Below are 23,188 nucleotides of genomic sequence, written 5' to 3'. Positions count from 1 at the left end.
CGCACAACAGCAAACTCGGGATGTGAAGAGGTTATTCTCCTTCCCCTCCTCCTGAACTGCTTTGACGACCGAAAACGCTTTTTTTTGGTCTCTCAAGTCCTGAAAATTCTCATTTTCACCAAACAAGCCGGAGTAAAGGCTCAAAAAACGACTTTATTTTTCAGATTATTATCCTGAAACCGAGCCATGAAGCAGTTTTAATGCTCACCAAGCATCACTTCCCACCACTGATGAATAATATACAAAGAACTGCTATTAAATAATTAACATTAGCAGTCTGAACAAATACAAAGCGCCTTAACAGACTGGAAACAAGTTTATTTTCTTAGCAACAATGTTTTCTTGGATCTTTCATAAAGATGGTGGTTGGTATGGTGTTCCTACATAAATGTGACTAAAAACATCTTATTAATGAAACCAGGTCTTATACTTAAAGACATATTGTGGATAGTTGTGCTGATTTGATGGTATAAAAATCATTGGACATATATGTGTATATGTGTGTGTGTGTGTGTGTGTGTGTGGCGGGGGGGGGGGGGGGGGGGGGGGTCAAAAATGCTAACAAACAAAATACAACTAAAGTTGGACACATTACAAAAAAAATATTGACTAAAATATTCTTCAACAACTTGGATGAAACTGTGGAGATGAGGAATGGAAGCTCCTCCGGTGTGCCTCGGTTCATCCTCTACAGCACTTTGTACCGGCCTTTGCTCGTCGGCTGGTAGGAGTTTTGCTGGGGGGGGAAAAAGAAAGAAACGGGAAATAAAATTAAACATTTTTGGCATAAAGTCACTGCATAATAAGAGTGGATGACATGTTTTAACATGTGTGAGCAAAAAGATACTTACTAATCGGATGAGCTCTTCCTTGATTAGCCGTGTAATTTCTGTTTTGGCTTTCTGCACAGCCAGTTCATTTGCACCTACAACACAAACAACATGTTAATATTCAGTATAGGCTGCTCTGTTAAGGAAACTGGACACTCCATTAGGAAATTCGTTGCCTTAAAGGTAATTTAAAAAAACTACCAAAATAGAGGGAGGAGTTGTATTTTGCAAGAGGCACTTTTAACAGCATGATTTAAGCCAACAAAAGCTTTTTTTCCTTCTTTAAAACTTGAAAAGTCAAGATTATCTGCTCCGTGTGATAACTAGTTTATAAACTTCCTGCATTGTGCTGTTCTCAAGTTATCATGTTCATTGTTCCTGTTCACTGAACCTTAGAGTTCAGCAATTGTACAGCTGCCCTAAAAATATCTTGTTATATCAGGTGTCAGGACTTTTAAAAAAAAAGGACAGACGTTCTTTGACACATACTCTCAATAGCCAGGTAGATTTTGCGCTCTCCTTCCTTGGGCTCTTTGCCTGGAGGGAAGTACGTTCCTCTGATGGTGATGGCAGCTTCAGAGTATTCACCGATCCTCTGCAAAGCTTCTTTAGATGTCACCTTCCACCTGGCAGTCTGAGGGAAGGAAGAAAAGGACGATTTTATAAGGCCTTTTTTGTCTGCTTTATGTTCAGAGGAAGAAACAAAATACTTTGGGATTCTTGATTGTTAATCAGTCGTGACAAAAACCACAAAACGCTCAGTTTAAGCATCTGTCATCTAAAAGATAAGCCCCTCTCCCGGACAAAAAGCATTTGTATTGAGCATAAACATTTTGCCAAAAATTCGAACAGCTTAGCTTTTTTAATCAGAGATTAAAAGAAAGTTATTTTCTTAGTAGCTTAAAGAAGTCGAGGATTTAAATGTCAAGTATTTTTTAATAGATGGATTTGCTTAATTTTCCACTCAAATTTGCATATGTTAGACTTTACATCATGATGCACCAACTACACGCCGGAGGTGGATTTTAAAGGGGTATAACAGGAATGAATGACTACTAGGCCCTCAGGTCTCCAGCTGTCTGCGTCCGTGTTCGCAATGGAGAATAATCAAGACTTACGTGTAAGCAAATCAGGAACATTTTAAAACATTCACAGATGTTTTAAAAAAAAAAAAAAGTACAACTGGCTTTCCAACTTTAAATCTGAAATTGCATTGCTAAAAAAAGCGACAGTGTAAGTCTTACATAAACACTTAGAGCAACAACGTCTCTGCCAGAAAAACTTGAACCCGTTTCACTTGAAACCACAACCAGGAGATGGGTTTGGTGTGGTGTGCAAATCACTAAAAAGAAAGCAAAGAAAACACTCAAAGACGTGTAAAGTGGAACTTCTGGTATGTATAGGTAGAATGCCTGCAGACTAAAAAGTGAGCAGACTCTAAAAATGGGAATCATCTCTCAGTTTTATAGGGGTTTTAGCAACGTTCACTCAACTCAACGTATAAAAAAGCAAGATGAGAGAAGAAGGAGGTCTTACAACAATGCAAAAAGAATGACAGGATATCTGTGCATTTGGGAGGAAAAATAACTTTTGAAGGAATTTTGCTGGATTTTTGTTATTACTCCCCACATGAAAGTACACTTAAATGATGGTAAATCTGGGTGTTGGAGGAATTGTGGCTCCCAAACTGCAGAGCATTATGTCTGCTGGGAATGTCAACACATGCAAAACTACTGGATGGAAACAGACAGGGTGTGACAGGGTGGATCGTCAACACTCACATATGACCTTATATCTGGATAACTTTCCACCAAAGGAATCAATAAATAATCATATTGATGATGTTGTTTCATCACCTTATGATGTATTATGATCCTTAGATTTCCCCATCACGCATTATTTATTTATATACAAATGTATGGATAACCAGGTAGCTGCAGGTTAGTCTTACATGTCTGTAAATTTGCTGAAAAGTTTTAAATAATAATAGTTTTTGTGTTTGTTTTTTAAAGTGGGCTTGAAAAACAAAGGGAGCAATAGTAGAGCTCAGTTTAACAGGAAGTAGTCAGGAAAAAAACTGCAAAAGCAAAAGTTTGTTTTATGTTTTGGTTTTGTCTTCTGTTTGGTCTTTTACTCATTTTTAAGTCCTTACACGGCCTTGCCCCACACGACCTCTGAGCTGTTGTACTTCCCAGTTGCTCAAATCAGCAGACCAGCTGCTCCTGGATGTGCCGAGGACACAGTGGAGGCTCGGGAGAACAGGGATTTGCCATGGCGGCTCCCAAACTGAGGAATTCTTTGCTGTTAAAAAGACAGGCCTCTTCACTACCAGTTTGCGCTTATGACCCACCTCTTCATCTTGGCTTTTCCCCAAGTGTGATGATTTTACTTTTTGATTTTAAAGTTTTACTCGTGTTTAACTCTGTCTTGATGCTTTTGTTTTACATTGTAATTTTAATTCTATTTATTTTATTCTAACATATCTTTATTTTTGTATCCAGAGGTTTTATCAGTGGTTGCTGTTTTTTAAAGTGCTTTAAATGAAGTTGGCTTGGCTTATCAGCGGCACGGGCTAAGCTAACAATCCAACAACAGCACAAACAGAAATAAGCTAGCATGCAGACAGCTGATCCCCATATTATTGACACAGACCCCTGGTGACAATACACAGCAACAACATCCAGATTCATGATTCCTTCCCTATGCTGTTTTGGGGAAATGACTTAGTCGAGTTAAACTACTGAACCCCAGCGGCTGTGAAAAGAAAACCTGAGTCCAAAAAACAAAAAGCAAAAATAAAACTGATCCTTGCTAAATATTTCAGTACAGCCGCTGACCTGAGGGAAGTCGTTGATCTCCAGCTCCTCTTCATATCTCCTGACTGTCTCAGCCTGCTCAGCCGCCTGCCGCTCTTCCTCCAGTTTCTCCACCGGGGTGTAGTTGAGCTTTGCATTGATCTTTTCTGCCAGCTGCTCCGCGATGGTTTTGGCTGACACTGAGGGGGTCATGATGGTGCCGCCCCGCAGGATGGCGTTGGTTGCCTGTTGCATCACATCCTGTAGACACAGAGTAATTGTAATTGTCACAATGCAAACAAAGTTTTAATTACCAGCTGAGGTCTGAGGATTTTTGTGGGTTGTAAACTCAAACCTAAGTATTGGACACAATAAAAATGAAACCTAAGTGGTTAGTCTGAAAAATCACAAGTCCCGCAATCTCAGCTGTGTCATGAATACGTGCACAACCGTCCAATTCACGGTGGCACTGGAGTCTTGACGTACCTGAGCCTCAGCGCCCAGGTTCTTCTGAGCGTTGATCTTGAGCGCCAGCCTTTTGGCCATTTCCAATTTCTGGATGTTACCAGCAGACGTAGGCCCGAGTCCTGGCAAACCACCGGGGGCGGCCGCTGTGGCGGCAACAGCTCCAGCTGGACCAGCAGCCGCGCCGGGAGCAGACAGATCCTTCACCCTCTTCTTGGAGTTAAACATACTTTCAATTTGCTCCTCAATCTAAGAAGGAATAACAGTTAAACATGTTTAGTAATTATATAACTGCAATTAGAGGACAAAAAAACTTACAAGAAGCCAAGCAGTTTAGCAGAGGTAAGTAAATAATTTAAATAAGAAATTTAAATCTCCATTATTTAAAAGTTACTCACATCCAGGGCTCCGTCCTCATCGTCAGAGTCCTGCAAACCGAGAGCAGCTTTCTGCAGCTTCTTCCTCTCATTGGCCAGAGCATGCTCAGTCTCATCAAACTTGAAGCCTTTTCCTGAGAAACCACTGCTGCTCTTAATGGTCTTACCCTCCTGCACAGAGGGAGGAAAGAAAGAAGCTTATAAGTTTGTCACATTGTCTTTCTAGATCTTTTTTAATCTGCTTACTAACTGAGACACCAAAGATCAATCAAATTTTATCCCAATTAATGTTAAGTATTTATAATAAAAGAAAACGATAAATAAATGAAACATGAAGTATAAAAGCACCATGTAACTGTAAGGAAAGCATAAAAATGAACACGATATTTAAGCTGATGCATTACATGTGCAGAAAGACGTTGCTAATACCTTCAGAAACTTCAACATACGTTTCTCCCTGGCAGTAAGTAATGCTAAAATATACAATTGCCTACTGTGGGTCTTTATCTTACCGCTTTCTGTTGGTCTTTGAAAGAGGCCCAAAGCTGCTCCAGTTCTGGTGGGACCGGAGAGCCCGACAGCTCCAGAGCTTTAATGATATCGCCAGCATAGCGAACCTGATCCTCAGTGATGAACGTGTAGGCGTATCCCTGAGAAGCAAAATATGTACAGATTTAAACATGATTACCACCAAAAAAAAAAACCACCCCAAATGTCAACATGAATTTCCTAGTTTTTGATGTCTAAAATTAAATGAGCTTCCTTTAAAACGGCTGACCTTGTTGCCTGCTCTGCCCGTGCGCCCGGCCCTGTGAACGTAGTCCTCGTAGTGGTTGGGACAGTTGTAGTTGACCACCAGGATCAGCTGCTTCACATCAAGGCCTCTGGCTGCCACAGAGGTGGCGACCATCAGACGACACGCTCCATTCTTAAAATCGTTGATGATGCTGTCTCTGTCGTACTGATCGATTCCTTGGAGACACAGAGAATTACTACTTTGTAGTAAATGTGGCCATGACAGAACAGAAACCTAAAAATATAACTGACAGATATAAAACTGACTGATTGTATATTCACATTAGGAGGACAAAAAAATATGAATTCATGTGGTTTGATGAGACTTTTTAATATTCCTGGTCGTTGTTTAAACAGACCAGATCATCCCAAATACCTGAAATTGAAAAGTGATTGACAAGCTGATAGCCAATGACAATTCCATATGATGAAAAAAAACTAATGAGGCTTCTAAATGAGACTACTGGGTGATGTCACAGTAGCTTTGTTACTCATTATATGGCTGTCGAAGTCAAAGTGTGGCTCAGTACCTCCATGTAAAGACATGCAGGGGTACGAGGCTTTCATCAAGTCTTTGAGCAGTCCGTCTGCGTGCTCCTGTTTGTCCACAAAGATGATAACAGATCCTTTTTCCTGGTAGTGACCCAGAATCTCCAGCAGCTTCAGGAATTTCTTGTCCTCATCGATCACTAGCTGCAGAAATAAAAACAGATACTTTTAAAAAAGGGGGGGAGAATTAAAACTGAACTAGTAAGCAGAGAAACTGAAAGGGAAAGTTCCTGTTTAGTGAGATGTATTGCAGACTGCTTACCACGTGTTGTTCCACATCAGAGCAGACGACACTGCGGCCTCCCACCTGGATCTCCAGGGGCTTTGACAGGATCCTGCGAGCCAGCGCCTCCATGGCTCTGGGGAAAGTTGCTGAGAACATGACCGTCTGACGGTCTGGACGCACGTTGTCAACGATACGCATCACCTGGTGTGTGAATCAGAGGGGGGAAAAATATATCTGCGAATTTTTGTCACTGAAGATTTTGTTTTGCAGCATTTGCAGGTTCAGAGTTGATTTGTCCTGGCTTTATAAAACATGTTGGACACAACCATTCCTCAAGTGCTAAACATTATACACTAACAATGCTTCATTTGATGCTGCTCATTTGTGAAAAACTGTATGTTAATGTATAATCACCCACCTGTGGCTCGAAGCCCATGTCAAACATCCTGTCTGCCTCATCCAGGACCACATATGTGACTCTGCGGAGGTTGGTTACCCGACCTACACATTAAGGAAGACGAGCATAAGGAAATCAGTTAAATATGAACAACGTCAAGGCTTAACAGGCATCCTGCCTTCTTCACATCACATGAAACTAGTCTAACAAAACACAGAAAAGCTTTTTCCATGATACAACTATTTGATACAACTGGACAATAAATAAAGGCATCCTAATTTCAGCACATTTTTCAAGTGGCCAGAGTTTTATTGCATTGGTATTTTAGGCTGTTAATTTCTTTGCTCGTCTTGCGTACCATCTCAGGGGCAACTGGGACCTGTAAAACATATAATACAAGAGATGGAGCCACATCAAGCACTATCTGAGCGAGCGCCTTTTCACCTACAAGGGAAACATATTACAGATTACCTCGCATGTGTGGAAGCAACAAGAAACCCCTTCTATCATACTAACTGCTACACACATGTAATAGCTACTTTCTAAGTACACTAATAGTGTTTTTTTCACATTTCTATGCAAAGGCTCAGTGCTGCGCAGGACTCTACAATCATATTTACTCCCAGAAGCAGCACATTAAGTCAAAATAACCTGACATGATGCAAAACTCTGATATAATACAGTGCATACCCCTGACCACCTTACATCCATGTTATGATACACTTATCAAACATTACGATTGTTTCCTGCTTGAAGTCAGAGGAACCGTGGAGGCAGCACCAGGTCCACCTACCTGTACTTGGCCTGAGCTTCGGGAATAACACATCAGTCTTGTAGATATGAGTGATCCCAAAGGTGGTCAAATAATGCCAACAGTTTAGTAAGTAGTACTGATTTGGTTCATTATGTACTGTATCATACTGTCACATTTAATCCATGCAAAGCAACAAGAAAAGGCATCAAATGTGCAGACTTGCATTTATGTCCTATAAGGATAGAGAAGCGACACGACCAAGAGTGATGAACTCACCGCTGTTGGCCCCCAACATGTCAATCATTCTTCCTGGTGTGCACACGATGATCTCAGCTCCTCTCTTCAGCTCAGCGATCTATAATACAGAAGGCAGCGTTAAGGAAAAATACACATTTTCTTTCTGTTGCAGGAGTTTTGAGGGAGGAACAATGTCCAGAATTTAAACACTTATAATACCAACACAATAAAATTATTATGGTGCACAAGGAGCGTATACAATAATGAGCAACTTGAATTTGGAAGTTTCTGCTACTGGGTCTCAAATCGGTGTTTCCTCCAAACCTTTTCAAAATTCTTCAAATTATTTTACAATATATTTTTTAAGAAGTCTCAGCCATGCATGTTTTTGTTTAAATATATACAAGAATTGCAAAATAGTTTAGAAGACCAATTTTAGGTTGGTATTTTATGCCGTTATTTGATAGTATAAAAGATAGACGCAGCCACAATGTCGTCACCTGCTGTTTGGTGGCGTTCAGTTTGACATCACCGCCTTGGTGTTTTGAAATTAGATGTGAAAAGTGAGACTCAAACTGAGGATATCACCACCTGGTAAACAACCTGGATAATCCAAGTCGTTAGCCAGTGAACATAACCTGGATATTCCTCCTTTCTGACTACGAATGGCCATCATTTAGACTAAAGTCTTCAGGAAAGTGCTTACAGGTAACAGAGTAAAGGAAACCAAGGGCTGTTATAGCACAGACTCTACTACTTAAAATCTTCTCGCAATTGGAGGAATCACCCCCTTGCTGCCCATAAAAAGAAGCAGGTTTAATCTTCTACTCCACCTCAAAGTTAAAGTGGAATTTATGGTTCAGCAGGGAGAGCTCGCTTACAATATGCTGGAAGTCCACGGTCTACCTGCACAGAGCTTTTTGTCAATTGAGGCAGCGAACAAATAAGTGCTACAGCCGGTCTGTGGGCCACTCTTCTTGTGCTGTTGATATACAGTATTTTTTGACATGCACTACTGGCATTTTGGAGGACTGCATGGAAGTGTTTTGCAGTGGGTGAAAACCCTTCTCTCCACTCACTGTCCACACAGAAACCTGTACGTGGATGGAACAAGCGGAGCCACAATTTGCTCTGAAGCCTGTGTTATACTGTCAATGTTGACAGCAGTCCTGTAAGCAGTTATTATAGCAGCAGTTGTTCTTTTGTTGTTGTTTGTTTTTTAAAAACAACCTATTGTAGTTTCCCACACTATTACATCAACATCAGCCTGAATCATTAATGCAAGGCAGGATGGATCCATGCTTTCAACTTGTCTATACCAAAATCTAACCCTACCATCCAATATATAAATCCATTTTTGGCTCTACTGAAAAGCATGAGCTGCTATGTCAGATGGACACTATAGGTCTATTAAACCTCTAAAATGATGTAGTTGTGCTACAGCGCACACTTACCTGTTCACTGATGCCCGTGCCTCCATAAACACACACCACCCTGAGTCCCAGCGGTTTAGAGAATTTCTTGCACTCCTTTGTGATCTGCAGAGCCAGCTCTCTGGTTGGAGTCATAATTACAGCTGCGTAAAAGGGAGGAAAAACAGGATAATTGGATTGTTGTCGTTAGGGGAAAAACAAAGAAAAAAGAAACTTGACCATTTGGTCTTCATCTGACCTACAGTTGGGTTCTGAACCCGGACTGTGAAAAGCAAAGGAATCAGACAGGATTCATATGTTTTTATTTGAATGTGATCAAAAGATGAGTTTATTTATATTTTAGCGAGAAGCCCAAAGGAAAAATAAAAGTTCCTGTTGCTTACAGATGGGGCCCTCGGATTCCTCCAGGGGTCTTTGGTCCATGATGTGTCGGAACATGGGCAGCAGGAAAGCTATGGTTTTCCCGCTGCCGGTCTTAGCAATACCAATGAGGTCTCGGCCAGACATGATGGCAGGGATGGCCTGGGCCTGGATGGGTGTGGGTTTCTCATAACCGTGCCTTTAAAAGAAAACCATGAGCATCTTGTCAGAAAGAGTCATACGCAATCCCAATATATTAATTATATATTTGTTGCTAGTCTTGAGTGAATAGAGTGAATATGAATGGTCATATTTATTGGCTTATTAATGGATTTTATATAAAGAGAAAAGACTGCTCACTGCACAATGATTTTCAAACATGCACACACACAGAGACACACTCACTTCTTCAGGGCGTTCAGGATCTTCATCGACACTCCACACTGCACCCATGTCTTGATGGGTTTGGGACAGCCTTTCCCTTTCACCGTAATGCCTTCCAGTTCCAGTCTGTACGCATTCACTTCTGTATTTATTTAAAATAAAATAAATAAATGAATAAATTGAATAAAGAGATTTTAAACAAGTAATTAAGCATGAAAAAGACAAGTCGTTTATCATAGAACAGATATGGTTTTCTCACTGACCTTCTGTAGTCATCTTGGCCAGTTCGGGCACCTCTACGTAGAAGTTTTTGCGGTACGGTTCATACTGGATCTTTGTGTGGTCAACAGGCTCCAGGATCTTCCTTTGTTTGGTCTGGAAGCCTGTCAGAGCCGTCTGGAGATCAACCTCTTCCTCCTCTGATGAGTACTGTCAAACACATGAGCATCATTTTAGATTGTTAAAAGATGATCCCATCAGCAGAAAGCAGATTAATTACTGAGGATCTCTGTTTCATTCATCTCAGCTTCTCGGGCAGCGAGAGAAGAGGTTTAACCTTTATTATATAATCAAAGCAAGCATTAAAATCTCACCTCCATGGCATCCTGGTCATTCTCCATCAGCTCTCCCTTCTTTTTGTGCGTGTGAGGTCCTTTCTTGGTTTTAACGACTGTCACCACTTTGGTCACAGTCATTGCACCTTTCTGCAGAAGAAGAGAAGACACACATATTCATCAGCAGAAGAACAAACATCCATAAAGGCAGCATCTGGTCTGACACTAGTAGATGAAACGGATGATAACAGGAGATCCTTTCCAGTCTATTTTTCACAATGTTTAATCCCTGAAAAGAATGGACCTTCACAGAATATGCAGTGAAAACAAAAACCAAAGCCACACGCTTCCAGTGATGAACACCTAAAGACAAAATGATAGCAACTACACAAACATCAGGAAAATGTTGACAAACTTCAAAGGTGTATTTTTAGAGCTGATCCTAATGACTTTGGGGAGGGTTGGGCAATAAGGATAACACTGCAAAAGATGCAAAAATCCAACCATCAGATCAGATATTATGTCTCAAAACACTAGATATCGGAGAAACCGACCTGGTCTTTGGGCCACATTATTCAATTTTACCTAACTAATGCGGGATTTTGTCCTCACCTTATCATTTCCTCTCATGGCTCCAATGTTGAACTTCTTCACTTCCTGTTTCACCTCCTCCATGTAGGCATCCAGGGGATCTATATCATCCTCCTCTGTCTGCTGCTCCATGGGAGTCTCCTTGTCCTTATCGTCATCACCCTCTTTCTTACCATCCTTTAACTCCTCTTTCCTTTCCCCTTTCCCGTCCACCTCCTCGTCATCATCTCCCTCCATTACAGCAGAACCGTCCTCGTCATCGTCTGAAATGAAGAGTTAATTAAGATGCTGGGCAAAGATAAAGCTACAGCAAGTATTGGTCAGTTAGCTGATAAAATTAAAGCAAATAAAGGGTGACTGATTGGTTTATCACACTGATAAAGTTTCGTTAGACACAGTTTAAACAACTTAAACTACTCGTGAAGTCCAAAGTAAAAATTCAACAGTGTTTCCTTCAGTTACTTCCTCACCATCATCGTCCTCCAGGCTCCATTTCTTGCCCTGCTTCATCTCCTCCAGTTCTTTCTTGATCTCTCCGATGTTTTCGATGGCCTTCTTCCTCTGCTCTTCCCTCCACTTCTCCACCCGCTCCTTCCTCTTCCTCATCTCCTCCTCCAGTTTGTTCTGGTCAAAGTCTTGCTGCATGAAAACAAAGGAAAAGCACAAATATTTTACTTCTCGTTAAGTTCTTTACTTACTTGCTTATTATTTCAAACAAAGAGGCACTTTAAAGTTCTTTCTACGGGCAAAGAAAAACATGAAGAAAGGACAATGGCATTCAAGCTAGCAGAAGTAAACATATCAACCAACTTACATCCTCAACCTTTTCATCTTCTTTCTCCTCTTTAATCTTTTTCTTTTCAGCTACAGGCTCCAGGGTGTCCTTCTCTTTGCTTTTAGCCCTGCAAGGGAAAAAGAAAATAAGACAAAGTGTAATAGATGGGATTATGGAATTGCTCAGATTAAGCAAATCATGCAAATCATCCATCCAATTTACAAGGTCTTCTATACTGTTCACCACTTCTAGAGGACAGTTTAATCTTTATAAAAATGGAAAGCTCAATATATTATATGGTGTTTTTTTAACTGTCACCAAGCTCTGAAAATATGCCTCACATCCTGGCTGCTCATAGCATCTTTACATGACATGTAAAAGAGCTACAATACTCTAACCCTAAACGCAGCCCCTTTCACAACATATAATTATTTATCACTCTGCATGCCAGCAAAAGAACACAAAGTACAGAGTAGAAGACTCTGTGTGTTTTCAATTTCACAGATGGGAATTTAAAGCCTCACTTTTCATCCTTTTTACTGCTCTTGCTGGGGCTACCAGAGCGGGACCTCCGGGCTCGGCTTCTGCTGCCCGACCGCCTCCTGTCTCGGCTTCTCGACCTCCTCCTCTCCCTGCTCCTGGAGCGCCTGGAAGCCAAAGGAAAACATATCACATGTAAAAGGACAAATCAACAGGGAGACAACAGTTTTGTCAGTTTCAGCTTTTTAAGTGTGCTGATGCGCATCTAAAAGTAAACCTCACAATAGCTTAATCATGATAAAACTGTATCATAAAAAAAGTGCATGAATTTTCACTGTCTCGATTCAAAATGATTCTTCGCCATCACTGTGATTTTTATCCACTGTCCTACTGGATTTGCAAAATTTAACACATGTGAACGTTTTAGTTCAAAAGAATTTTCAAATCTATGGATGCAATTCTACTGAAATTAAAGATAATTACCAGACAGAGCAACAGCAGTAAACAGTTTTGTTAAAAACTAAATTTGGCTTCTGTTCATCAACGTATGGCTGGGACATATAGCCTGTTGTTTTTCCCCCCATTAAAGCAGGCTATTGTCTGATGGAGTTTATCAAAGAGTTTTTGGTGGACTAGTGAATGACTAATGTGCCCTAATGTCTCTGAAGGAAGAAAAGAAAATTGAGAATGTGCCCCTCTCCAAGCAGACAATTGACCTTTTCTCATTGGCGCTGGACAAGAACTGTAATGTTTGCGAGTCAAGTTACTCATCTTTGCAAGTGGGAAAACAAAAGAGTATGAGATTAGTGAGTGCCCCAGGAGTGATTTATTAACAGAGTACCTGCATGCTGAAGCTGAAATGGGACAACAGGCAGGCTACAACCAAAACCATGTCAGACTTTTGAAACAGATGCAAGATAAAGTGACTGAAATGAACCCAGAACTGCAATTGGTATTGTTGCATCATATTGTAGGTCAGGAAGTGTTGTGCAAGTCTGCACTAGCCATGTTGTTGATGTTGTAAAAAATAAATAAATAATTTAATAATGTGCCAGGAGCACTGAATCTCAGACAGCTTGCAGCTCTTTTGATTCACTACAGGGAAAGAAAATTTTAAGTAAGCATCACTGCTGGGTTTTGGTTTGTTTGTTTTTTCTGCTCTCAAACAGGAGAGGTTTCCACATATAAGTAGACATGCTCATAAAATGCTGGATCTTATTTAGATATACCTTTATATTTGAACAAACCAATACAGATACAGATCCTCTCTGAGCAACAATAACATGTTCAGTGTCATTTGTATTTCCACCAACAACATTAACACACACGAGCCAAAAACACAATATATCTCTATGAAAAAAGAGATAGTCATTCTGCCTGCATATGGTTGGAAAATCAGTATTGTTACATCGGATCAAAAGAGTGACCAGAAACTTCAATTTGTGTTCAGGCTGTAAACACCAGAAGACTTCAGTCCACTTCAAAATGTATTTATTTACGTGTACACTTAAACTTAAGTTCAAACCACCACACACCTGGCTCGTTTTCTGTCTCTGGAGCGCGACCTGCGGCGATCCCGGCTCCGTGACCTCTCCCTCCGGCTCCGCTCGTCTTTCTTGGAGCGCTTGTCCGGGGAGCGACTCTTTGATCGGCTACCCGACCGTCCCCGAGATGCGGAACGTTTCCGGTAATGCCTGTTGATTAAAAAAACACATGATATGAGAGATTAGCTCTTGGTTAACGTGCATAAACATCAGTACGCTTTTAGCCAGCATGCTAACGCTAATCTAAAATCGCTTCCTCAAACAGAAGTTAGTCACACTCGATTCACCAGCACCAGACTAACCGGAAAAGTCCAGACATACCTCGACTCACGTCCCATCTCGAACCCACGCAGATAAGTCTCGCAAAAAAGTGAACTTAGTTCTCAGAAAATAAACGAGTCTTGCGCGTCGAGTGGATGTTTGTGTGTTTGAACCCGCACGTAAAAAAAGTGCGACTCTACATCTCCTAAACTCCACAGGTAAAAGGTTGCTGCGCCACCAAGTGGTGGGAGGTCAGAATACCCCAGCCTTATCACAGGCTGTGTCGCAGGGCTTTTCATTTGTGAACGGTTCCCGAACTTTATGAAGATGATTTCATTTTCATTTATTTCACCTTATTCATCTCTTTATCTTTCGTGGAACTGAAACATTTTAAAATTCTCTCATTCTTAAATATAAGTTGTATTAATTGGAGGATCAGTGGTTTATTGGTTCCACCACAGAGTTATAAATGAAAAACCTATTTATCTTTCTTGTTTTCCACATTTTAAAGCTGAGACTTACATGAGAGATCGCACTGGATTTGAAAAGAAAATATTTTTAGAAAAAATCATCCAATGGCAGCTTTTTGTCACTACTGGGGTGAATCTGAATGCAAAATGTTCAATGTAGCAAATATTTGCCAGAAGATTTAGGGAAAAAAAGCTAACCAAACTTACCAGGCCCCTACTAAATACTACACCATTACCACCACAGGAGTGTGAGCTGTTGAAGGCAGAATGAATCCATGCTTTCATGTTGTTAACATCAAATTCTGACCCTACACTTTCAATTGTGCAAGAGTTTGTTGGTTTGATTCCAGCTACAGACACAAATACCCTTTAGGGTTACATCCTGTCTAAAACGCTGCCAAACCAAACATGCTTGACCATGCTTACATGGCTATACAGGCTGCCCTGTGATTGGCTGATTAGATTAGATACATATTTTTAATAAGCTAAATTTAGTAATATCAGTTCCCTTTGTCTTTCAAATTAAGGCTTTTTCAAAGTGTGGCTTAATAACTGATGCCAAAAAAGAGGTGATTCACACAAGTAGTATTTATTTGGTATGAATTGTTCGGTTGCTCATTTATCTTTTGGAGCAGAGACTGTTTACATCACATCAACACTACATTTGTTACTCGCGTTCAAATATGTAAGATACCGCAAGAGCCATTAAAAACAGTATCAGCAAATTTACGTTATCAAAAAAACAATCAAGTAGGTCAGACAAGTTGTAGGATAAATTACACCAAGTCATTCACATGGAAAAATATTCACATTCATAAATTAATCAGGTTAAAATTACAAATATGAAACAAGGACAGCACGGAAGTAGAGAGAGCATACTGTATATTTATGCAAGTATGTATGAGAGAGGCTTGAACAAAGCAAAGCAGGATATGTCACCAGAATTACTCAACACAAATAAGCATACAAAGTCCCCCTGCCTCACACAAAATTGCAGTGACAGCACTTTCTAGTAAAACCCCCCAAAACACTCTCAGCGTGTATAAAGTTCACCGCGGTTTTAAGCTCATGACCGAGCGTAATAACGTACACTAAACATACAAGGGCTAAACTCTTCATCAGACGTAAACAAAGAAGGAAATTGTTTGTAACGTAAGTGGACCCTTCCCAAAGATCAGAGAAAATGTGATTTTTAAAGCAGTGCTATGAGGAAAAGAAAATCCCTCAGAAATGGGAAGGTCCTCAACACTCGAATATCTTTAAAATCTCTAACTGAAGGTTGGAGGGCCATCTATGTAAAAGTTTGTTTTGTAGAAAAATCAAAGAAGCTCACAGTTTGAGGCAATCCAGAAATTCTGTCATTCTTCCTCATTCCATTTATACCAGAGTAGTTTTGTTCTTCCCGGCCTCTTGTACCTCTAAGATCTCCGTCTTTTTAAGCCAGCTCATTCTGATGGACAGAAATGTTTGATACGGCTCTTTCTACAACAGATTATTAGTGTGGTAAAACGATGTCTAACTGCTGGCCTCTTTCTCTCCTTATTATTTGTTTTAAATAGGCTGTGCAGCAGTGTCGGAGGTCATCCGAACCTCTCCACTCAGAGAGGAGCAACGTAACTGTGAGATCTCTGAGATTAATCGCAGTATTCACAAAAAAGCTGAATTAATAAACCTGAGAATAAAAGTCAGAAAGCAAATTTCTGAATCTTGTCATTAATCTCAGGGCGACTATTTTTCCAACGCTGCTCGAGTTAAAAGTTTCTCACACTTTTGTTTGCGGGAGATTTTTCTACTGGGCTGCTATGATGATCTGTGACACAGCTGTCACGTCTCTATCTCGTCTACAGCTCTGGTGCGGACACTGCAATCAGCAGGGGTGTTTATGTACCGTATGAGAAAGAACAGAAAACTGCTGCTTCTGTCAATGTCATTCATACTGTCAATTGTAACGGATCTAGAAACTTTCCTTGCAAGGTTGTACCAACCTCACTTTCACGATGTACAAATGAAGCACTTCAACCTAAAAGGCCAGCAGTGTTCTGCGTTTGATTTGAGTGGCATGAACTGAAAGTGAGTTTCCCCTGTGCGATGCCCTAAGTTGACAAAAAGATTACTATAGTGTTGTAGACTAGCTACCTCCAAAATTCTCCAGCAGTTTTCATCGTCTTGACAGCAGATTTTGGTTTTACAGAAGAGTTAGAACCCTGCTGAGGAATCTGGCTGTGGCATTAGCTGAAAATAGGACACCCTGCTCAGACTAAGCATCACCTTTGGAGGTTATTACTCCGCAGAATGACTCAAGGGCTTGGCGATAATTCAAAGCGTTCTGACTCAACATCTTGTTCAGCAAACAATTGTTCCTATCAGGTGTCAGATTTAGAATTATGACCCAGCCTTTTAGGAGACTCCAGTGTTTCCCCTTCATAAGTTAAATGCAATCTGTGGCTGCCCACTGGGATGTCAGACTGATGACTGTACAGTAATCCAATCTTCGCCGTGATACTTCCCATTTTCCGTGCTAATAAATATCCTTCTGCGCAATAAATGGCAGTACATTCTTTACACACAGGTAACACAGGTTTCACAGCTTCTGTTCAGAGAAAAATTAACCTGGAAGTCTGTAACAAACACCGAACTTTGTGGTCGGGCGTAGCTTTAGCGTTAGTGAAATCCCGAAGAGCTCAAATGACGAGCACTCGTCCAGCTGGCGTGTGCGGGCCTGATCATAAGGCAGCAGGGGTTCACCTCCAGACTGTCAATGATAAACAAGCACCTGAGGGTGCAACTAAGCATGCCTATGTTGCTATGAGAGATGGGAGGGGACAGCAAAAAAGGAGGGGTGGGGGTTTACAGAGGTCCTTGTAACCTATCAGGGAGTCTCTGAGCCAATGAGGAGCAGTATCTCATGCGAGAGGATGAAGGTGAAGAAGTAGACACAGAGGTCAGCAAAGACGTCACCCATCCTCCTGTAGGTGTCCATGGAGCGATTGATGACCTCGGCAGGGATGCCGGACAGTAACAGGGCAGCAGTTAGCACAGTGGTCTGGGTCTTCTTCTCTACCTGCAGAAACAGGAGAACCCAAAGCACATTATATGCAAATATATGTGCTTACTTCTCATTATTAATCAATCTATTTTTGCACTAAATAAATCAAGATTAAAATGTTCAAAAACTAAAACTCTATTAGAAATAGAGCAAGTCAATCCCCACAGACTCCCATGTTAAAATGTCCAGCTTTGCAACAGAAAGAAACATGTTTACAACCTGCTTTGGTTGCTAAATTAAGTGGAGTCACTGAACTGGACCTCTCCAACCTCTCCATCTATTCTTCTGGTGATGACTTAACAATCCACCAGCTTTTCCAAATATGATCACTTCTTAATTAAAAACAAGAACAGCAGCTGTTAAAATTAAACCCTGTGCCTTCAAAATGAGTCCAAAACTAGTGGGTGATGTCACAGTGGCGATGTCCATGTTTTAAAATATCACTGGACACTTTCTTTAGTACCAGTACCAGTTTGGACCCTCTGTGGCATAGATTCAATATGCTCCTGGAAATATTTCTCACATATTTTGGACCATACTGACATTAAAGCACCACACAGTCGCTGTGGATTTGTTAGCTGAACATCCATTATGCAGATCTCCAATTCCACCACATCATAAATGAGTACAGTGAACTCAATGTCATGTTCATGAAAGCAGTTCAAGAAGATGGGTGTACTGTAGTCATAATGGGATGGGCATGGTCAGCAACAGTACACCAAAATCTGACCTTACTATCTGAATGACACAGCAGAAATCCAGACTCATTGGAGCAGGCAGCATTTTTCCAAACTTCTATTGTCCAATTTTTGAGACCCTGTATGAGCTGTAGCCTCAGTTTCCCTTTCTTAGCTGACAGAAGAAGCACCCGGTGTGGTCTTCTGCTGCTATAGCCCATCTGCTTCAAGGTTCAGGGTATTTTGCATTTAAAGGTGCTCTTCTGTATACCTTAGTTTTAACAAGTTCTCTGAGTTACTGTTGCCTTCCGATCAGCTCAAACCCTCAACATGGATTTTTCACACAGATATGTTCTCTTTTTTCAACCATTATCTGTAAACCCAAGAGATGATTGTCTGGGAAAATAGATGGGAATAGATCAGTTTCTGAAATACTCAGACCGCCCAACTGGCACCAGAAACCATGTTATGTTACATTTAAATCATCTTTCATTCCCAGATTTTCTGATACTCGGTTTCAGCAGGTTGTTTTAATCTGTCTAGTTGTTGAACAGGTATTTGTCTTTTCCTTATTACCAATAGTTTTTATCTTTTTAAAAAAAAAAGGGGGGGGGGGATGATGGGTGAGGCAACTTCCATCGCCTAGATGCAATGTCCAGTAGATTTGAAATCCTGTTTAACCAATAATCCATTGAGAAGTGTAAACATGATCTTGGCTAGCTATAACTTGTTAGTCCACTCTGACTGGTTAGTCCTCAGCGGTGTAGCAGAATTAAGGCTGTGAATTCATAGGCGTGCTCCAGGACCTCATGTCCAATTTAATATTGTACTTTGTATGAACTTGGTGTTGGTTGAGAAGATTGTGGCTAAAAAGACTGGGCTGTCCGAAACAGCACAACTACATCGGAACAACTGCAATAGGTCATTGCATTTGATTTTCCATTTATACAGAGAAAAACAAAACTAAAATATTATTCGTAGTGCTGTCCGCTCTGCATGCACAATGTGTGCATGCAGAGAGATGAGAGTCTTAAAAAATAAAAACTCACCTTTGGAAAGTATTTGGACAACCCCATGTAGGCCAGTTCAAGTGTCAGAAATGGAGCAAATATTGACTAAAATAAAACAAGATAAATGTAGCATTAACTAACAAACAAATAAATAAATACATATTTGGTACTGATACTGGCATAAAATGTAAAAATGAACTCCTTACTAGTGTACTAGCAAGTCTGTGTTAAAAGCTACAGGCTCACCAGATACTTGCAGACAAAAACCCTGACAAAAACAGCAAGGAGGACGCTGCCGATGAGCCTGAAGACCCTGAAGGGATCAAACTCCTCTGAGTCCGACCTTCCGTCCTCGGTCGGCTTTTCATTGGCCAGCTGACCCCGAAGCTTCATGGCATCATCAAAACGAGAAAAGTAGGAGGCAGAGAGAAAGCCTGGACGAGGAGAGCCACTGACATCATCTGACGGCCGCTCGCCCCTCGGTCTCCGACGGACTCCTCCGATATCATCTTCTGAGGATCCTCCGGGTGGCTCACTGGAGAGCTCTGGCAGGGGTGAGCCTCTCCTCTCCGGGGTGGAGCTGTGGGAGTGACTGCCAATCCCTGGAGACGGTCTCGGAGAAGATGAGGCAGTGGACCATGGCTCTAGAGGCAGATGGAACCGGGGTTCTGCAGGACGCCGTGATGCTCCTGACAATGAGAAGACAATAATCAGTAATATGACATTAGCTAGTGCTAAAATGATTAGTCAGCTCCCCCCCCATCCCCCACCCCCACCCCCTCCCAAAAAAACGAATCCAGGTGTGACGTAACTGCAGTTTTAGCTTTAATTCAAAAGGATTTAACAAATTAATTATCTTTATAAACCAATTGCAAGCTGTTTAGATTTTGTACAGGGGACTATGATTTTACTTCAGTTCAGAGACAGCATAATATTGATAACAGATTGTAGTACCAGTAAGTTTCCATTAAGTTTTTTTTGCTGGGTCTGATTGCATGAAGACACTGATGAGTTCCAGCTTGTCTGTGTTGTTTAAGTTAAACTGGGAAGTTAATGTCAGCATAATTTTTTAAACAGCCATTTCCAGTGCCTAACAGTGTTCAAGAGCACAGGAGTGAGTGAGAACAGCGAGGTCTGAGCAAAAACAATCAGGACTTGTCAAAACTCATAGTATGTTCCACAGAATTGAGAATTTCAACACATTCAAGTCTGGGAAGATTGATTTTGGATATTTAGAGTAAGATAACTTCAGCGAGGGCACTCATGATGATGGAGGAGGACCTGGGCTCGGTAGATATGGCCACACTGAAGAAGAGGGCTTGAAGAAGTCAATTAAGAAGAGAACAGTGACTGCTGACGATGGTCGCTTCGATCACTTTTTGAAACATGATAACTATGATGTGTCGCCAAAGAAAGGGAATGAAATCTGTACTCTCAGGAGCTGATCATAGACAGTACTGCTGGTGTTGTGCCATAGAGTGATTGTCTGCCACTTCTGATTTTTCTATGCATTTTCAATGTATAATATCTTTGCTTATTGTACCTACATTATAATAAATACAGTCATTTTTGGCCACTTAAAATATCTCAATAATAATTTGTTGCAATTTCAGCCCCCTTTTGGCCATATCTCTCTATTCTTCATGCCAATGACACTTTTTACCCTGATAAATAAAGGATATATAAAAGTCACAGCCAAAAACCAACTGCAGCTTTTACCTTGTCACTCACTCCTGTGCTTTCTGGTTCCAAATGACTAGATATTTGTTATGAGAGATATGCTTGGCATATATGTATTTTTTGTTTCCTTATGTACTGACTACTGCAGCTTCTCTGCAGGTGTCTTAAAGCCTGTGTGCAATAGGACAGGTTGGCTGAGGTACCTTCTATCTACACTGCTGTATTGCTGTGTATTAATTATTCTGTTTATCAGAGCTGAGCAGCCTGTGAGCCACCCTCTGATCTCCACCTGCTAATGCTAACAGCATTTAGCATGACTTGAATCCCAAGCTGCTGCCATTTTCTTCTTCTAGTTAATATATCTGCAGTGAGCCCGATTATTTACATAGTAAGTTATGGTCCTAAAAGACAGCACTAACGTCCCAACTGCAGCCGCAGGATGAGGCGGGTCTCTGTCACGACAGCGTGTTTCAATAGGAAAGACACGCCCAGGAGAAATTCAGAGGATCGTTTGTTACCGATTACCGTTATTTTCAGGCTCGTTTTTGGTGATTCCCACGATCCTGTTCATCCTGTCCTCTGAATTCATGAGCAGCCTTTTCCTCCGGATCTCCGCTCTTTTCTGTGCCGCCGACATGGAGCCCGTCTTCTCCTCGCTGGCCTCCCCGGACTCCATGTCGATAATTAAGTAAATGACCCTTTAATGCAAACTCAGCCCACAGTACATAAAGCTAGTGCTTCAGTAGCTCACGGTACACGACACAGAAGCCTCAGACCACTGAATTAAACGCTTAACACGAAAGAGCGACGAGCCTTAACTGTGGCGCACAGTGATGATGTCAGCACGGCTTTTTTTAGATTACGTCAACGATATGCGATGATTTATTACGACTAATAATAATAAAATAATAATAATGAAGGGGCCAGATGGGTATATTCTGCAAAAAGGCAAATTTACAACCAAACGGGTCATATATTTAAAAGAGAAAGGTGATATTTAAAACAAATAAAAACAAATGGCAAATTTACAAGAAAAAGGTAAAAAAAAAAAAAAAAAAAAAAAAAAACTATATAAATTTATGGTAAATAAATTTATTTGTTCTTAGTTTGCTTGAATCCTCAGCCTCTTTATGCCTTTAATTGGCTCTAATACGCCTTCATAAAACTGTATAACAATATTAGCATTTAACGAGCATAAAAAAGTACAAAGAAACACTAAGGAAACAGTGTGTTCTGAGTGGCAAAGCATAAGCATAACAAAGCATAAAGCATAAAAAACGGGATAATTTCATTTTTGTTTTTCGAAATGGCACCAAATTTTAGATTATCTCTAGACCTCAAGAGGCTGGAAGTGACAAATTCTGCCTTTTTTAAAAAAAAAATCCATTTCTGAATGGTCTGTAGTGTTAATAGGAAAAATAGCTCTAACCTCTAGGTTTGGAGTATTCTTTACTCAAGCTGAAATAAAAAGTGCATTAACGATGCAACTAAAAAAAATCAGACCTGAAATAACAATTTTTTTCAGTTAATTATATAAAAGCAGGGCATATTAATTTAAATAATTGTAACTGAGCTATGGAAAAACTGAAGATATGAAACAACTTAATCATTTTATTTGTTTCATCTTTTGGTCATTGGTTATATTAAAGCAATGAAGTGATATAATAAAGGTCTGAGAAAAATGCTTATTGCAAATGTCAACACAGCACATACTGATGAAAAACAGACAGACAGACAGACAGATATCATTAAAAGCCTGAACTTACCACAACTTTCATACCCTTGATGGGTGTCTGTACATCTCAGACTTTATGGGCCTCTGTTAGCATGTTAAAGTTAATGACAGCACAATTTAAAAAAAACGACCGAACAAGAGGGGAAAGCTTCTTCCCTCTGAAATGAACACATCAGCACAGCTTACATTTGCAAAGTTGCACCTGAACAAACCACTTCTTCTAGAAGAATCACCATATCAATACAAATGTACTAGCACTGTAGAGAAAGGTGGGATTGAAGTCCACTCGGCTAACCTCTCACTACATAGGAGATGTAATAATTATAATCCTATAATTCCTATAATTTATAATCTTTATACTCTCTTTCTGCTATTTGCACATTTTTTACTGTAAATTCCTAAGTTAATTTGTAAATTTTGTAGTAACCTGTAAATTGTAAATACTGTAAAACTTTTTTTCTGTCATTTAATGGTCGGGCATTGTACAGCTACAAGCATTTCACCCCCATGTCATACTGTGTATGGTTGTGTGTGTGTGACAAATAAAATTTGAATTTGAATTTTGAATTTGAGATAGGGTAAAAGGTCTTAACATCCAGCCTTTATAATAACAGTGAAACAAAGTTCTAGAAAAGAGCTTATCAATGTGTTTTTTTAATTTGTATCAAAGTTATAATCAAAGTATACGTCTAAGTAATATAATGAATGAGAAATCAGTTTGAGTAATGAAACTGATTTAATATTTAATTTCCTGACCTTCTGC

General features: G+C 40.3%; 2 protein-coding genes across 2 annotated transcripts; both read right to left on the bottom strand.

Annotated features, from left to right (window-relative positions):
* Positions 1-133: 133 nt before the first annotated feature.
* Positions 134-13,997, bottom strand: ddx46 (DEAD (Asp-Glu-Ala-Asp) box polypeptide 46). The gene is made up of 23 exons (XM_006785034.3): positions 13,868-13,997; positions 13,538-13,696; positions 12,047-12,169; positions 11,562-11,649; positions 11,218-11,386; positions 10,769-11,010; positions 10,196-10,306; positions 9,866-10,031; positions 9,624-9,744; positions 9,242-9,417; positions 8,880-9,001; positions 7,465-7,543; positions 6,456-6,538; positions 6,074-6,238; positions 5,793-5,955; positions 5,246-5,439; positions 4,980-5,117; positions 4,489-4,638; positions 4,112-4,339; positions 3,668-3,886; positions 1,320-1,464; positions 852-925; positions 134-736 (listed from the first exon to the last, which is right to left on the bottom strand). The coding sequence occupies exons 1-23, from the start codon at positions 13,882-13,884 to the stop codon at positions 689-691; spliced, it is 3,180 nt and encodes a 1,059-aa protein (XP_006785097.1). The 5' UTR covers positions 13,885-13,997; the 3' UTR covers positions 134-688.
* An 859-nt stretch (positions 13,998-14,856) lies between these two features.
* camlg (calcium modulating ligand) lies at positions 14,857-21,528 on the bottom strand. The gene is made up of 4 exons (XM_006785033.2): positions 21,216-21,528; positions 19,257-19,699; positions 19,050-19,115; positions 14,857-17,338 (listed from the first exon to the last, which is right to left on the bottom strand). Exons 1-4 carry the CDS (start codon positions 21,364-21,366, stop codon positions 17,147-17,149), a joined length of 852 nt encoding a protein of 283 aa, XP_006785096.1. The 5' UTR covers positions 21,367-21,528; the 3' UTR covers positions 14,857-17,146.
* Between the last annotated feature and the right edge of the window lie 1,660 nt (positions 21,529-23,188).

The sequence above is a fragment of the Neolamprologus brichardi genome, chromosome 10 (genome assembly GCF_056152115.1).
Source record: "Neolamprologus brichardi isolate AB-2024 chromosome 10, ASM5615211v1, whole genome shotgun sequence".
In the NCBI taxonomy this organism is placed as follows: Eukaryota; Metazoa; Chordata; class Actinopteri; order Cichliformes; family Cichlidae; genus Neolamprologus; species Neolamprologus brichardi.
This window is presented reverse-complemented; position numbering and strand designations above follow the sequence as displayed.

Coding starts and splice junctions, on each gene's coding strand:
- camlg (XM_006785033.2), bottom strand. CDS start 21,366: ATGGAGTCCGGGGAGGCCAGCGAGGAGAAGACGGGCTCCATGTCGGCG. Junction 19,700..21,215: donor AAACGAGCCTGAAAATAACG/GTAATCGGTAAC, acceptor TCTCATTGTCAG/GAGCATCACGGCGTCCTGCA. Junction 17,339..19,049: donor TGTCCAAATACTTTCCAAAG/GTGAGTTTTTAT, acceptor CTGTTTCTGCAG/GTAGAGAAGAAGACCCAGAC.
- ddx46 (XM_006785034.3), bottom strand. Junction 6,539..7,464: donor CATGTTGGGGGCCAACAGCG/GTGAGTTCATCA, acceptor CTTAATGTGTAG/GTCGGGTAACCAACCTCCGC. Junction 5,956..6,073: donor CTGATGTGGAACAACACGTG/GTAAGCAGTCTG, acceptor TTATTTCTGCAG/CTAGTGATCGATGAGGACAA.